The sequence below is a fragment of the Nyctereutes procyonoides genome, unplaced genomic scaffold, assembly GCF_905146905.1.
Source record: "Nyctereutes procyonoides isolate TBG_1078 unplaced genomic scaffold, NYPRO_anot_genome, whole genome shotgun sequence".
NCBI lineage: Eukaryota > Metazoa > Chordata > Mammalia > Carnivora > Canidae > Nyctereutes > Nyctereutes procyonoides.
Window position 1 is genome coordinate 66,688,046 of NW_026575126.1, and position 16,950 is coordinate 66,704,995.

General features: G+C 41.1%; 1 protein-coding gene across 1 annotated transcript in view; it reads left to right on the top strand.

Moving 5' to 3' along the window:
• The first annotated feature begins 410 nt into the window (after positions 1-410).
• EIF2AK1 (eukaryotic translation initiation factor 2 alpha kinase 1) overlaps positions 411-16,950 on the top strand; it is a 30,827-nt gene continuing 14,287 nt past the window's right edge. The window contains exons 1-9 of the mRNA XM_055340109.1: positions 411-598; positions 6,754-6,912; positions 10,135-10,268; positions 11,416-11,453; positions 12,885-12,984; positions 13,568-13,648; positions 14,526-14,625; positions 15,169-15,226; positions 15,883-16,204. Coding sequence (XP_055196084.1) covers positions 481-598; positions 6,754-6,912; positions 10,135-10,268; positions 11,416-11,453; positions 12,885-12,984; positions 13,568-13,648; positions 14,526-14,625; positions 15,169-15,226; positions 15,883-16,204 — 1,110 coding nt within the window. The 5' untranslated portion in view covers positions 411-480. The remainder of the gene's footprint in view (positions 599-6,753; positions 6,913-10,134; positions 10,269-11,415; positions 11,454-12,884; positions 12,985-13,567; positions 13,649-14,525; positions 14,626-15,168; positions 15,227-15,882; positions 16,205-16,950) is intronic.

A 16,950-nucleotide genomic window follows, 5' to 3' on the forward strand; every position in this document is an offset into this window, starting at 1 on the left:
AAGTGACAAATAGTCACCGTTGCATCTGCAGAGAGCATCTATTTGGATGAGAATCTGCAGACACGGGCTTCTTACATGAGCATCCAAGTCTTGGCGTGAGATGTGATCGCTCTGACCCCTGTGCGGGTGCTAATGTCTGGAGAGCGACCGGGACCGTAGGTTCAGGCGCCCGCGGGCGTGGCACGTAACCCGGGCCCGCACCCGGACCGCCGCGGGCCACAGAGGACCAGCTCGCCAGCGCGCCTGCGCCGAGGGGCGCACCGCGCGGGATCCGCCCTCTCTCCCTCTCCCCAGTCCAGGGAGAGGGAGAAAGGGCGGGGCCTACGGCAGGGCCCGCCTCCGCCAGCGGCGCGCGGGAGGCCGGGGCGGGTCTTCCGCTGCGCGAGGGGCTACTTCCGGATCCGGTGGCGGGCGCCGCAGGTTTCGAGAGGGGTATCGCTGGGCTGGTAGTCTGGCAGGCTGGCAGGCTGGCGGCGGGCAATGCTGGGGGGCAGCTCCGGTGCCCGAGAGCGCGAGGCGGAGGGCGACGGGGCGGAGGCTGTGCCTGCGCCTCCTGCCATCGAGTTCCCGGCCGACGGCTCGGACCCCAAGTATGATGGTGAGGGACCTGGAATGCCGCGACCGCCCTCCCCTTGCACCCGTCTACCTTCATTCCCGGGCGGGCAGGGCGGCTGTGAGCTTGGGGCGAATTCGGCTGGATCCGGACTCGAGTGCAGTGCGAGGGGGAGATGCGGGAGGGGGGTCTGGGTAAGGTAGACATTTATTGAAGGGTGTCGCGACCCACTCGTTTGTTTACGTTTCTGTGCCGTGGTTTCCTCTTTGCGGACTCGGCTCCGGACGTGCTAAGATTAACCTCAGGCTGCTTTCCAGCTCGCGAGCGTTGTGGTTTTTGTTAGATGACGAGAATGAGCTTTGTACTACTAGACTTATACACTCAACAGTTCGGGTTAAGTGTTTTAATTTGTAGCTTCTCTTTTGCTGCAGTGATGAGGGAGTTAGAGACCTCTCATAGTGGGGCGCTATGGAAATCATCCGTGTGTGTGTGTTTGTGTGTGTTTAAGATTTTATTTATTCATCCATGAGAGAGACACACAGAGAGAGGCAGAGACATAGGCAGAGGAGAAGCAGGCTCCCTGCAGGGAGCTTGATGGGGGACTCCATCCCAGGACCCTGGGATCACCACCTGAGCCAAAGGCAGACGCTCAACCACTGAGCAGCAGAGTCGTCCCATCCTTTTGTTTGTTTTTTAAGATTTTATTTATTCATAAGAGACACAGGCAGAGGGAGAAGCAGGCTCCATGCAGGGATCCCGACGTGGGACTCAATCCCGGGACTCCAGGATCATGCCCTGGGCTGAAGGCAGGCGCTAAACCGCTGAGCCACCCAGGGATCCCGTCTTTTGGGTTTTAAGAAAAGAAATGCCCAAGTTTTTTTTTTTTTTTTTTTGAGGCTTTTGGTTACTAGGAGATACGGAGTTAAGTCAGGCAAGTTATTCTGCATAAAGTGAGGGGTACCTAAAACATTGACTCTAACCAGAGTATCCAGGATTTTATTGAAAGTTCATAGATCTTTAATTACTATCAGTCGTTTGGGCAGTTTAAAAAATATTTATTTGAGAGAGAGCAGAGGAGGGGCAGAAGGAGACAGAGAAGCAGGCTCTTGATTGAGCAGGGAGTTCCACTCTGGACTTGATCCCAGGACCCTGAGATCATGACCTGAGCAGAAGGTAGGCGCCCAACTGGCTGAGCCAACCAGGTGTCCCATGTTTTGGCAGTTTTTAAAACTAAACTGTGCTATGAAGAATGAATAACGATTCATGGAGGTTTTTACTTTATGGTAGTTTGCATAGGTTGATTACAGGGAATACACTCAGTTGCAGCATGAAACAAATATTAACATGTTGCGATGGATTAGAAAGGGCAAGGGATTGAAAAGATTAATTTATTCCTTAAGTCCTTCGATCTTCACTGCTAATACTGTCTATAATTCTTCACTCTAAAGGGAAGCAAAAACAGACTGGTGGTAATTTAAGTAGGTCATTGACAGAGGACAGGTTTAAGGGAACTTTTTTTAACGAACTGATTTTTTCACATGAAACCCGGTGTGCTGTGGCAGCTCAATAATATGGGAAGTGTTATATCAAAGGAAAAGCCCCAGCTGTAGACATGCAAGTCTGTCTTTGCTGTAACATTATGATAAGGCTTTCTGCAAAGGAAAGATTATTCTTGAAGGGAGTGATCTAGATAAGCTTTGAAAAATGTCCTTTTTCGAGGTTACAAATAATACTCTTGTGTTTACATATTACCTTTTCTTCAAGGAGGCCTGGAATACCCAGACATTTATCTTTTTTTCTTTTTATAATTTATCTTTTATGTGAAAAAAATGTAGTTTCATTTTTAGTAGATGTAGAAACAGTGGTTACCTGATTTCTCGAAGGTCATCTGAATGATGTGAGGGGGTTACTTTGCCAGTTTATTTTAGAGTCAAAATTCAAAGCCTAGATATAACTCTAAAACCTGTGTTTGTTAGTCTATTACGGAGGGACTAACTTTGATCAGAGTTCCTGTATGTTCTTTTCCCGCTGTGGAATAGCAGGTAGCAGCAGGAGAGCAACAGTAAGCCCATTCATTGCCGGGCTCGTTGTTTTTTTGTTTTTTTGTTTGTTTTTTTTTTTCCTTTTATCTGATAGGAGTTTTTCAGAACTTTTAAAAGATTTTATTTTTCATGAGAGGCACAGAGACATAGGCAGAGGGAGAAGCAGGCTCCCTGTGGGGAGCCTGATGGCGGTACTTGATTCCAGGACCCCAGAATCACGACCTGAGCCAAAGGCAGATGCTCAACCACTGAGCCACCCAGGCACCCCTGAGTTTTTCAGAATTTTTACCTCAGAGTAGTCCTCCACATTCCTCCCTTATGTAATGTTGGACCATTTATATGGATCATACTTTCCTGAGAAGCTTGAAGTAGGTGATCCCTTTCCTTTTTGTCTCTTCCCTTCCTACTTGGCAGAAATGTCGATCTCTTACTTCACCTAGGATCTCATCAAGTTTTTTCTTCTTTTATGAGAGGGCCTGACCTTGTCTTTCCTATTAGCCACTTTGCTCTTCCTCTTCTACTTGATCAGGACCGAATGGGAAGCACTCTGCTTCGGACTTCATTTCCGAAGTTTTATGTCTTCCTGCGTTTGAGTGTTTGTCCACTGCTCTTTTGTAAAGATGCCATTTTTTTGGTTTAGTTGGTTCACTTGACTCTGGTCATTGTTTTTGTTTGTTTGTTTTCTTACTAAAAAGTAGGATGTTCTCGTTGTAGAACATAGGAAAGTATGAGGATAGAAAAGCAGAAAACCCTCCAAACCTTAACACCACTGTTGACAATTCAGTGTGTTAAAAAAATTTTTTCACATTACAAAGTATGTTGAAATTATAGAAAAGCCTGAAGAAGGAAATTTAAAAACCACAATCTCATCACCCAGAGATTACTGTTTACATTTTGACATACCTAGCAAAAATTTCTTTGCTGAGTTTTGCATTTAAAACTCTGTCAGAGGGATCCCTGGGTGGCTCAGCGGTTTGGCACCTGCCTTTGGCCCAGGGCGCGATCCTGGAGACCCGGGATCGAATCCCACATCGGGCTCCCGGTGCATGGAGCCTGCTTCTCTCGCTGCCTGTGTCTCTGCCTCTCTCTCTGTGACTATCATAAATAATAAAAAAAAAACAAAAACAAAAAAACTCTGTCAGATATTATAAATGGATTAAAAATTTCTGAGTTTGTCCAAATAAGATAAAAATTTAGAAATATCATTTGAAAAATTTTAAATAAAGGAAAAAGAGGGGTAAGTTACCTGTACTCACATCCCAGAGGACTCACTGCTAACAATTTGGTGTATTCATTTACTATTATTAATGAGAATTGCTGTAAGCCAGGGAAATGCCTAGATACTAAGGATCATACAGGCAGATTGTAAAACAACATATTCATTAATTTCATTTGTTGTACAAATTCTGTTGATACATTATCGGAAACAGAGAGGGCAGAGAGTTGCTGTTTTATTCTTTGTATTGTCTGTACGTTTATGTAGCTATGGAATAAATATATTTTTAAATTGTGAGCATAGTAGTATGATAAACCTTTTATGTTTTATTATTTTTAAAAGATTTTATTTATTTGAGAGACAGTGAGAGAGAAAGAGAGCACAGTGGGGTGAGGGGCAGCGGGAGAAACAAACACTTCACTGAGCAGGGAGTTGGATATGCAATTCTGGAATCATGACCTGAGCCAAAGGCAGACACTTAACTGACTGAGCCACTGAGGCACCATATGTTCTGCTTTTTATTTTATTTTATTTTATTTTATTTTATTTTATTTTATTTTATTTTATTTTATTTTATTTATTATTATTTCTTTATTTACTTATGATAGTCACAGAGAGAGAGAGAGAGAGAGAGAGAGAGAGAGAGAGGCAGAGACACAGGCAGAGGGAGAAGCAGGCTCCATGCACCGGGAGCCCGATGTGGGATTCGATCCCGGGTCTCCAGGATCCCGCCCCGGGCCAAAGACAGGCGCCAAACCGCCGTGCCACCCAGGGATCCCCTATTTTATTTTATTTATTAAAGATTTTATTTATTCATGAGACACACAGAGAGAGAGAGAGAAAGAGAGAGAGAGAGGCAGAGGCACAGGCAGAGGGAGAAGCACGCTTCATGCACGGAGCCCGACGCGGGACTCGATCCGGGGTCTCCAGGATCAGGGCCTAGGCTGAAGGCGGCACTAAACCACTGAGCCACCCGGGCTGTCCATGTTCTGCTTTTTAAATGTGATGTTATATTAACATTTTCTTGCGATAAATTAGCCTTCAAAAACATTTAGACCATTACATTCTGTATTATCATTTTAGTCTTTGCCTTTTTGGAAAATAGATTTCTTTTTTTTTATCATTAGAAATAATGTTGGGTTTGACATCTGTATACAAAAATCTTTGTTGATATCTGATTATTTCCTTAGACTACATTTATAGAAATAGGATTTGTTGGATTAAATAAAGTTAAAAAGTTTTGATATATTTTGGTAAAATGATGACAAGAGAGGTGGTGTTGGTTTATATGAAGGTATCTCGCCTCACCTTCATTAGTATTACTGTTTTGTAGCTTGCTTCTTTGACTTGATAAGACTATTCATGATTATCTTTTTATACACCATCATTTCCAATAGCTGCATAATCTGTTATACGTATATAATTTAGCAACTTTTCAGTATTCTAAACAATGTTATGCTAAACATCTTACATATATATATGTTGTGCTTTATTTTCTTGTATTTTCAAAAACTCGATGTGCTGAGTCAAAAGTTGCATATTTGGAATTTTATGATATATTTATTGCCAAAGGTTGCAAACACTTTTACCCCACTGTGATTGAAAATGTCTGCTTTTCTGTGTTCATAACAATACCATGTATCCCAGGCTTCAAATGGTTACCAGTCTGATGGCAAATTTTGGTAGCATAGTTATTTTAATATATATGTCACTAGTTACTAGTTATGTTAAGCCTATTTGAGTTTTAATTATGCTTCATTTTATTGTAAGAACTCTATAAATATTACTATCTTTTCTTAGATCTATGTGCAATATTTGAATTTTTATTTATTTATTTATTTATTTATTTATTTATTTATTTAGTCAGTCAGTCAGTCAGTCAGTCAGTCATGAGAGACAGTCAGTCAGTCAGTCAGTCAGTCATGAGAGACAGAGAGAGAGAGAGAGAGAGAGAGGCAGAGACACCGGCAGAGGGAGAAGCGGGCTCCATGCACCGGGAGCCCGATGTGGGATTCGATCCCGGGTCTCCAGGATCGCGCCCTGGGCCAAAGGCAGGTGCCAAACCGCTGCGCCTCCCACTCCTAGTGTTGTGTAATTGGCTAGTACATTTCTTTCTCAGTATCTCTGGGACCTATTCTTTCCTCCATGTTTCTGTTCTTTACCTCCTATACTAGGTTCTTGTTGCCTGTCGCGTGCTTCTTCTTGTCTACCTATTACATGTTCCAGAACAGTTTTCTCAAACATGTTTCCTTCTTACTGTTACTGGCCTATTCAGTAATCCATGAAACAAACAGTAAGCGAGAACTTACAGCCTTCAGTTTGAAGTGCCAGCTTGTCCATCTGCTTCATCTTGTGTAGTGGAAAGAGGATGGACTTGGGCGTGGTTCTGCCTACAAGTTCCTTGACTGCTCTATGAGGTCAGTATCCTCATCTGTAAAGTGAGAGCGGTGACACTTACCTTCCACCATTTTGTGAGGACCGAATGAGACTGTTTCTGTGGAACACCTGGCACACACGCAGCACGTGCCCCTGATGATTCCCATGCCTCCTGCCTTGCCCTCTTTCTGTTGCCAGACTTATTCTTCGTGCTGGTGCCTGGACTGTCCTCTCAAAGGAAGGAAGCCTTTCCTAGTTCCCGCTAGTTCGCTAGTTCGCCTGAATGTTTATTCATTCATTTATTTCTGACTTTGCACAAACTGTTACTACCAACTTACCCTCCCTCTGATGGTATCCTTTTGCTGGTCTTCCAACTTCCAGAATTCAACTCAACACTCAATTCTGGAAAGTCCATCTTGATTAACCCCACTCAGCTTAACTACTATTTCTTGTGTTTTATTTCCTTAAATGTCAGAAGTTTGTGTTTCATTAATTAAAAGATGCTGTTTTTTCATTGTGGGATATGTTTCCCATTTATAAACATTTTTTCCTCTTTTAATTTTTAGAATCTGATGTCCCAGCAGAACTCCAAGTATTAAAAGGACCCCTACAACAGCCGACTTTCCCTTTTGCAGTTGCAAACCAACTCTTGCTCGTCTCTTTGCTGGAGCACTTGAGCCATGTGCATGAACCAAACCCGCTCCGTTCAAGACAGGTGTTTAAATGTTAGTAAGAATAACTCTTGCTAAATTAACCTTGTAAAAATTCTATGTTGTTTGATGTGGGTCTGAAAAGCAGCTTATATATAAACATTTGAAATGAGTATTAATAGTTTGTATCCCTTGAATGCATTGGGAACTCCAAAAGATTAATAACCATGAAGTTGGCTGTATTTAACGAAAAAATAGTTGTTTTGTCTCTATAACATGATCATTCATATAATTTTTGAAGATTTATCATGGTTTAGTCAGTGAGCAGCCAAATGAACATCGTAAGTACTTATTCTGAGCTAGTTCTTGACCAGAGCCTTGAACCAGCTGCAGTCTGTGTTGTTGAATAGGAGCCTGTTTTCATCTACAGAGTACTTCTGACACCAAATATGTTTTTTTTCCCCCATACTGACTAGTTTTCTGATACCAGCTGGGTGTCCTACAATTCAGTTCAATTCTGACACTGTCTACCTGAAGTTAATGTCAGATCCCACAGGCTAAGGCTCAGTCTCACAGACTGCCTTCATTTCAGATGCTGGTTGCAAGTAGTGGGTCCACCATGTCCTTAGGTTACTCATACTTGTGTCCGACCTGGCTGTAAATTGTTTACAATCAAGCATCCACTCTTGCCCTCTCAGTTTTATTTTATTTTATTTATTTATTTTTTTTTTCCCTCTCAGTTTTAATAATTTGCTGTAATAGCTCATAGTACTCAGGGAGACACTTGTGCTTCTGGATTTATTTTATAAGAGAATATGATGACCAATACAGATGAACAGCCAGATAAAGAGGCACATAGGGCGAGGACCAGGGTACAGGAACTTCTGTTCCTATGGAGTTGGGTGCACCACTCTCCTGGTGTATGGAAATGCTCACCCAGAAGCTCTCTGAATCCCTTTTGAGGGGTTTTTATGGAGTCTTCATCATGGTGGCATGATCAATTTTTAACTCCATCTCCAGCCCTTTTCTCCCTGGAGAATGGAGGGGTGGAGCTGAAAACTCCAAGCTTCTAATCATGGCTTGGTCTTTCTGGTGACAAGTCCCCCTTTGAAGTTCTCTTGGGGATCCCCAGTCATCTCATTAGCATACAAAAAACACTGTTATTACTGGAGATTACAAGGGTCTTAGAAGTTCTTGTGTCAGGAACTAAAGTCAAAGACCAAATATTAGAACAAAAGATGCTCCTAGTACCCCCAGCCCTTGGGAAATCACAAGAATTTTAGAAGCTATGTGAGTTTCAGGAAACCAGACCAAATATGTTTTTTATTATACCACAGTATTTGAAATGTTTATTTTTATTCCTGCCATATGTTACGTATATGAGAAACTTGAGCATGCATAGACATGAGCAGAATTATGGATCATGTTGTTTTTGGTCCAGCTCACTGAGAACATTATGGCCTCTTTAATAGCTCCAACCACAGATTCTAAGAATCTTTTACCAAAAAAGTCTTTCCAAGTGTTATTTAGTGTTAGAAATCCTCAAACGTAGAGCTACCTTTATGTGACCTTAGAGAGTAATATTTTAAAGGTAGATTGGTGTTTTGATGAACTTGATGGGACGTGGGAAATATACAAGTGTATAAAACTGGTGTTCTTGTAGGTTCCAGAACGCAGGTAGCTGGGCATTATTGTATTGAGCTCATTGTATAGAAAAGCAGATTGTAATGATTTTTGGGTAGTAATCTGGCTCCTAATTAAAGCAAATCTGAATCTTGTTGATTTTAAGATATTTTTGGATTTCTTTGTAGGTGACTGAACTTTTATTTATTTGTTTACTTATGTAAATTATTTTACCCACTTTATTTAACCTAATTTTATATCATTAGAATTTTGTAACATATTCTTCCTAATTGTATTTTTGCTTATTCTTTTTAAAAAAGTTTTTAAAATTAATTTCAGTTAGTTAACACGTAGTATATTATTAATTTTAGAGGTAGAGTTCTGTGATTCATCAGTCTTATATAAAACTCAGTGCTCATTACGTCCTGTGCTCTCCTTAGTGACCGAACTTTTAAACAAAGTATATCTAAAATGTTTTTGATGTTATTCAACTAATGGATAATCTAATGAAGTTACCCATATAGAAAGAATATTCTTGGATTCCCTCTGGCTCCTGTGTGTTGCCTGAGCTTACTCCACAGTAACACTACCAGGACCTTGCCCGTTTATAATGGGTCACTATAGTATCAGGTGCCACGTAACATCTCTATTCCTCCTTAGGAGCCTACAGAGCTCTGTGGAGGGGGGAGTGCCAAAATGGTAACCCCACAATTAACTACTTGTATGTTGCTAACAAGTCAGAGCTAACCAGCTACTAAAGAAAGTCCTCTGACAGGTTTGGCTCCTGACCAGACTAGCATGCACCAGGCTTTGACCGACAGGTCACCTAAGACCTCTGGCCTAGTGCTCAAAAAAAAAAAAAAAAAAAAATATTCTCCATGGTATCTGTATTCCTTGAATAAATAAAAGCCAAGCACTTCTGTAGAAACTTCTTTTTCTGAGCAGCTTGGTGTTGTGACTTCAGACTTGACTTTCCCCTAGTATTTGGTCTGCGCACATCCCTTTGTACTCCTTGTTGGTTAGAGATCATCAGTCCACAGTTGAAAACAATAAGTCACTTTTGTTGTCAGTTCTAATCATGTTTTCACTGTTGCCTTTGTTCTTACTTCATTGCCTGTCAACAAAAGGTGATGTGTTTGAATGTTGGGAGACTAGTAAGTCTACATTTTTTTTCTTGCCTTTTTAAAAACAGCTTTGTGCTTTACCAGCTGACCAGGCATGGTAAACAAATGACTTCTCTGTATCAAATAGGTAATTCTAGATGTGCCCCTGATCACCCAGAGTACCGACTGTTCCTTCTCTATTGGAGGGTTAATCCCCAAATTATAATATGTATAAACATAACTTTTTTCTTACAGAGGTTTTTCTTTTTTTTTTTTTTTCAAGATTTTGTTTATTATTGAGAGTGTGTGCGTGCATGCATACACACGGTTAGGGGGAGGGGAGGGGCAGTGGGAGAGGGAGCTGCAGGCTCCCCATTGAGCAGGGAGCCCAACTTGGAGCTCCATCCCAGACCCCAGGATCATGACCTGAGCCAAAGGCAGATGCTTAACTGAGCCACCCAGGTGCCCCACTTTTTTTTTTTTTTTTAAATAAAGGGTGTTGTTCTCTAGTCTCTTTAAAATTGCCATTTTATTGAAGGCCTTTCTGATTATGTCCATATTCTTTTTCTAGTGCTTTGCCAGACCTTTATCAAAATGGGGCTGCTGTCTTCTTTCACCTGTAGTGATGAGTTTAGCTCATTGAGGCTACATCACAACAGAGCTATTACTCATTTAATGAGATCTGCTAAAGAGAGAGTTCGTCAGGTAAGCACTAAAATACAAACTTTGTGTATGACAAAAGCATTTTAATTTCAGGAGAACTGTATTTTAAAGCATTATGAAATCCTAGTTATATGCAGGTTTATGAAAATGTTGACCTTAATTTGTTTATTCAACAAATATTTATTGAATGAATACTGTGTGCTAGGCTGTGTTGTAGGAGCTGGGATTCAAGCAGCAAACAAAATAGACAACAGATAAAAGCACCTGCTCTCATGGAGCTTATTTTTTATTTTTTTTTAGCTTATGTTCTGATCGGGGGGCAGTCAGCAATAGAAACCTAAAAATCTATAAAAATAAAGGGAGTGTTGCATGGTGGTAAGTGTTAAGGAGAAACATAAAGTGGAGAAGGAGCTTAGAAAATGTGTGGCAGGGTGTCCAGTTACTGAAATCAGGAGCTGCAGTTGAGAGTACGAGCCATGCTCCAATCTGGAGGAAAGCATTGTAGGCAGAGGGACAGTCGTTCCTGGGGTAGCAGTGTGCTTGGTGTGTTTGGGAAGCTGCCTGGCAGCCATATGGCTGGAGGAGAGTAAGTAGGAGGAGCGTGTGGGAAAGGTAGGGAAGCAAAGGGCATTGGGATGGGCAAATGGTGGAGGATCTTGAGACCATCATAACATCTTTGGTTTTTAACTCAGAGTCAAGTGCGAAGCTTTACAGGATTTTGAGCCAAGGAATGAGGTGTTCTGATTTATATTTTAATGGACCACTGCAACTACTGTGTTGAGAATAGACGGAGGAAATAAAAGGCCAAGGCAGGGAGACAGGCATCATACAGGCAAGAGGTGATGGTGACTTGGATTGGGTGGTAGCAGTGGAGGTGTGAGAAGTGGTCTATTTCTGCATATATTTTGAAGGTGAAGTCAGAATTATTTGCTGACAGAGCTCTTTGGTAAGTTCTCAGCCTTATCAGTGGATGGCAAGAATCTACCTTTTTTAGTAGTGATCTTTTGGCTAAGACAAACATTTTCAATTGTAAACCTCTAGGTGATATTGAAAAAGCCAGAATGTTTTTCTTTTTTTAAGTATTATTTGAATATTTGGGATTATTAATGTGACACTGAATTTTGTTAGAGTCCTCATTCCATGAAATTTGCCTAAAATGGAAATTTTAAAAGGAATTTTCTGATTTTAGGATCCTTGTGAAGATAATTCTCATACCCAGAAGATCAGGTACGTGTTAGATACATCTGTGATTGTGCTGAAAGAAATTAAGGTTAAGAACTGATTCTGAATTAATCAGAAATTAGTTTTGGGGTTAAAAATAATGTAGTTAGGGTAGTTTATGAAAATTTTAAAAGCTTTATTCTCAGAAATTGATTACTGCTCTAAGATTTACTTTATTTCTCGTTCCCCTCCCCCTTATGCCACTCCCCCATTCTGTGTGGATTCCATAGGCCCTGTCCTTAATTCAGAGCACTGATACCCAGTCTCTGTCAGGGGAACAACACTAAATTTTGGCTATATGTAGGAAATGCTAGTTTAAAATCTGTAATTCATTAATAGTTTATCATTTTTAAAAAATTTTTTAAAATTTATTTATGATAGTCACACAGAGAGAGAAAGAGAGAGGCAGAGACACAGGCAGAGGGAGAAGCAGGCTCCATGCACCGGGAGCCCGACGTGGGATTCGATCCTGAGTCTCCAGGATCGCACCCTGGGCCAAAGGCAGGCGCTAAACCGCTGCGCCACCCAGGGATCCCTAATAGTTTATCGTTAAGAATTTTTTGAAAGAATTTATGTTTTAAAGAAAGTGTGTGGGATCCCTGGGTGGCGCAGCGGTTTGGCGCCTGCCTTTGGCCCAGGGCGCGATCCTGGAGACCCGGGATCGAATCCCACATCGGGCTCCCGGTGCATGGAGCCTGCTTCTCCCTCTGCCTGTGTCTCTGCCTCTCTCTCTCTCTCTGTGACTATCATAAATTAAAAAAAAAAAAAAAAAAAAAAAAAAAAAAGAAAGTGTGTGCACATGCAAGCCCAAACAGGGGAGGAGCAGAGGGAGAGGGAGAAGCAGACTCCCTGCTGAGATCATGCCCTGAGCTGAAGACAGATGCTTAACTGACTGTGACACCCAGGTGCCCTCTCATTAAGAAATACAAGTAAATTTATTACTGAGCTCAGCTAATCAGCATGTTAGTTATCCTTAGGACTCCTGCTTTAAAACATTGATAATTCCTGGAGAGAAAGGGGATGGGGAAACTGGGTGACGGGCATTAAGGAGGGGCACGTGATGTGATGATCACTGGATGTTATACGCAACTGATGGATTATTGGAAACTACATCTGAAACTAATGATGTACCATATGTTAGCTAATTGAATTAAAATAAATAATAAAACTGATAATTTCTAATTAGAATACTAATTACTGGTAGTATACTTGATTATTTGATTAACAATCCCTTTGGCATCTGTTTTTTCCCCTTGCTATCTTTATTACCTGTCAATTTGCTTAGCAAATAGTTTTCTTCCTAGAGAATGAAAAATTTTGACTCCTCTTTTCAAATCACAACTTATTGATTAGTAAGGTTTGATAGGTTAGTGATACGGTGGGCACATGGTTCTCTCATGCTTTAAAATTGATTGGTTGTTTGTATTTCACTTTTAGATCAAGGGAAATAGCCTTTGAAGCACAAACTTCACGTTACCTAAATGAATTTGAAGAGCTTGCTGTCTTAGGCAAAGGTGGATACGGAAGAGTGTACAAGGTTGTTTTCCACAGATCCCTTTTGACCTCCTACCCTGAATAAATGTGTTTTGAGAAGCTGTTCTCGTGATTACTATTTAAAGTGCTCCAAGGGGAAGTTCCTAGAAAGGATGTATATTTACTTTTCCTTAAAATTTGTCATTTATAAGTAAGTGGGCAGGTTTTAACTTTTTCCTAACCACATTGGTGGTTTAGGCAGATTTTGGAAACCACATTGATTTACTTAAAAATATATCACTAAAGAAAGTTGTGCATTTGTATTTTGAGCTTCATGTGGTTTTTTTGTTTTTTTTTTGTGGGGGGGGACTTTCCCATTTTTCAGACCTAGAGTCTCTAGGGGTTGGAGACTCTGCAGTTTGGAAGCTTCTTCTTCTTCTTCTTCTTCTTCTTTTTTTTTTTTTTTGTAGTTTGGAAGCTTCTAGTTGAGCTGACTGGTCGACTTCCCTGACCATATTAAAGACCCTGGTCTTTCATTTAAATTCACCTTTTTAGCTAGTTTGGATCTTAAGCTCAGGTTGGACTAATTTGCTCCATTCAGTTGAATTTAATGGCACAAATACTTTTTCTTTCCTTCTACTTTTTAGGTCAGGAATAAATTAGATGGTCAGTATTATGCAATTAAAAAAATCCTGATTAATGGTGCAACTAAAACAGATTGTATGAAGGTATGATTTTTTAAGTGTATTTATTTTAAGTAATTGAGTAGGTTCTTTTGAAAGAGTTATGTATGTGTGTATATTTGGCAAATATTAGGTGTTGTGGATCGCTAAGTTTACTAAGAGTGGGCTATACAAAAGCAAACATCAAAACCAAATTTTTATTTGACTTAATTTTTAATAAAAAAATTTCTTTTTGAGAGAGCTTAAGAGAGTGAGAGTGTGAATGGGGTGCCGGGACAGCAGGAGAAAGAGACACAGAATCCCAGGTAGACTCCATGCTCAGCACAGAGTCCAATGTGGGGCTTGATCACCTAAGCTGAGATCAAGAGTTGGATGCTTAAGTGACTGAGCCACCCAGGTGCCTGTTGACTTAATTTTGAATAGACGCTTCTGACCACATTTCAGGATCATTGCTGGGGAAATTAACCTTTAAAGAAAGTATACAGTGTAGCTTGTTAGAAAAAATAGGAGCTCAGTTCAGGTTATGGTCTCCCCCTGACATGTTCTGTGGTCCTGGACAAATAAATGACCTAGTCTCTTGTCCTTGACATAGTGGTGACAGCAGGACTGGACTTGCTAGTAGTAGTATATGTGTGCTGAAGCAAGCTCTGGACTTACTAGGAGGAATAAAATGAGAGAATGAATATAAATAGGCTCTGAAAAGTGTAAAGCACTAGATGCATATAAGTTATTTTGTTGCTGTAATAATTCCATTTGCCTCTCAGAAATATTCTGATTATTTTAATGTAGTTTAGATTCTTTGTTCAGTTGGATTTTTACCGTTTTGCTCTGGAACACGTAGCATTTTGATACCGTACACATTTAACAAGTTGTCAGTAAAAGCTGGATATAAGTGCGTTAAGTGCGTTCGTTTCCTCTTTAGGTACTACGGGAAGTGAAGGTGCTGGCAGGCCTTCAGCATCCTAACATAGTAGGCTATCACACTGCTTGGATAGAACATGTTCACATGACCCACGCACAAGGTAAGCAGTTATAGATGATATAGCTGAAGGCTTGGCCAACTGTGGCCTATGGGCCAAACCGGCCTGCCCCTGTTTTGGTGCATCCCCAAGCTGAGAGTATTTTCTTACATGTTTAAGTAGTTTAAAGAAGAATCAAAAGAATATTTTGTGAAAGCTATATGAAATCAAATTTCACGTCAGCGAATAAAGTGTGTTAGGATAGGACATAGGCTCATTCATTTGTGTATTGTCTGTGGCTGCTTTTGCACTACAACAGCTGAACTCAGTTATGGTGCAGAGTCCTTTGGGGCCCACAAAACCTGCAACAGTTACTCTCAGGCCCACTATGGAAAGTTTGCTCCCCTGGCATAGTTGAACTGGTCTGTTTCTATGGTTCCTAAAATGTGCCAGGCATTTGAATGACCTTGTTATATTGCATTTTGCCAGAAAGTATTAACATTTTTAGACTTGTGGTCTCCTTTGGTGTTATTTTAGCTCTTTGATCATACATTAGAAAGCTAAGCTGCCTGAAGATGTGTTATTTTTGTTTGTTTCCTTTTGCAGATCGAATTTCTATTCAGCTGCCATCTCTGGAAGTGATCTCTGATGAGGAGGGTGACAGGTATGTGAATCGGTGTGTAGTTTGACAAGTTAGGTATAACCGGTCCCCTGCACTGAGTTTTGTCTTTTTCATCATTTTCATTAGAAAATGATAAATGATTTCTTCCTCTCAAGTGTTTCCTGCTAGTGTTTTCAATAAATGCTGCTGCTAGAGAGATTTGATACCATTTGCTTCCAGTGTTTATCAGTGAGGTATATGTAGTTTTTTTTTTTTTTTTTAAGATTTCTTTATTTGTTTATTCATGAGAGAGAGAGGCAGAGACACAGGCAGAGGGAGAAGCAGGCACCATGCAGAGAGCCTGACGTGGGACTCCATCCAGGGTCTCCAGGATCACACCCTGGGCTGCAGGCGGCGCTAAACCGCTGCGCCACCGGGGCTGCCCATATATGTAGGTTTGAAGGGATAGCTGAGTTATTCTTGATTTTTTTTTTTTTTAAGATTTATTTATTTGTTTATGATAGAGAGAGAGAGGCAGAGACACAGGAGGAGGGAGAAGCAGGCTCCATGCCGGGAGCCTGACGCGGGACTTGATCCCGGGACTCCAGGATCACACCCTGGGCCACAGGCAGGGGCTAAACCGCTGAGCCACCCAGGAATCCCCTCTTGATCTTTTTTTACATTGATTTTTATCTTTACTGTTTTTTTCCCCCCTCCAGAAATCAACATGTTAAAAATGATGAAAGTAACAGCACATCCATTATCTTCGCCGAGTTCACCTCAGGAAAAGACAAGTCCTTAGGAAAATCTGGCATTGAAAATCGGAATAATAGATTGGTGAACTACAGCACCAGTTTAATCCCCAGAGACACCAGTGAATTTGAATCACCCAGTTTTCTCCAAAGAAATGGTTTGGCTGATTTGCCTTCCAGCTCAATTATTGAACATCAGCTGCCACTTAGGCATCATTCCGACTTAGAAGAGAATTTCACATCCACTGGGGAATCTTCTGAAAACTTAAGTTTGTTGGGGCAGACAGAGGTAGATCACTTTACCAGAACCTACTGATGATTTGATGCTCAAATAGTTATGATGTGGAGGACCATGCCTAGGATGTGACCTCCCCCCTGTCCCCTCTATCCCTCACTCTTCATCTGTCTTTGTCAGTCTCTCCCCTCCTTGTCCCCCTGGCCTTGGCCCTTGTGTTGGGTTTTGCCCTCCTTTACTTAATTTAATGCCTGCTAAGCCTTTTCTGGTTCTGTCTAGATCTGATCATTTGTGCCCCCTGGAGTTGGAAACATCGCTCACATGTTTCTGTTGTGTGTTCGCCTCCTGCTATACAATATTTATGCATAAAGATCTTTTGTATTTTGGAACGTGACTTTAGGAGAGAGGGGAAGAGAGATCAGCAGGTCCATTTTCAGGACACTATCAATAAGGGTCACACCCATGTGCTAGTGAGACTGTCACATACTTGCACCAGTGTGGAGTCTTAGTGTTAAAAACCTTGAACGCTAACAGGGTCTCAGTATAATCTGGCATGCTGGGATTACAGAACTGTATGTGCTATCTGTATATGTGCACGCAGAACTAATTCTTACTGCGCAGGAGTATGTGGCTCTGTGCATGCACTTTTTAGGAGACAAAGCTTTGAACAGGGTCATCTGAGTACACAAGAGTTGGGTTTGAGGGACTTTTCATCAGAACCATTCTGTTAGTCTGGACTACATGTGGGAAACTTTCCTTGGTGTCTAAATGCACTATAGAGAGCTTAAATTTTGCTTACC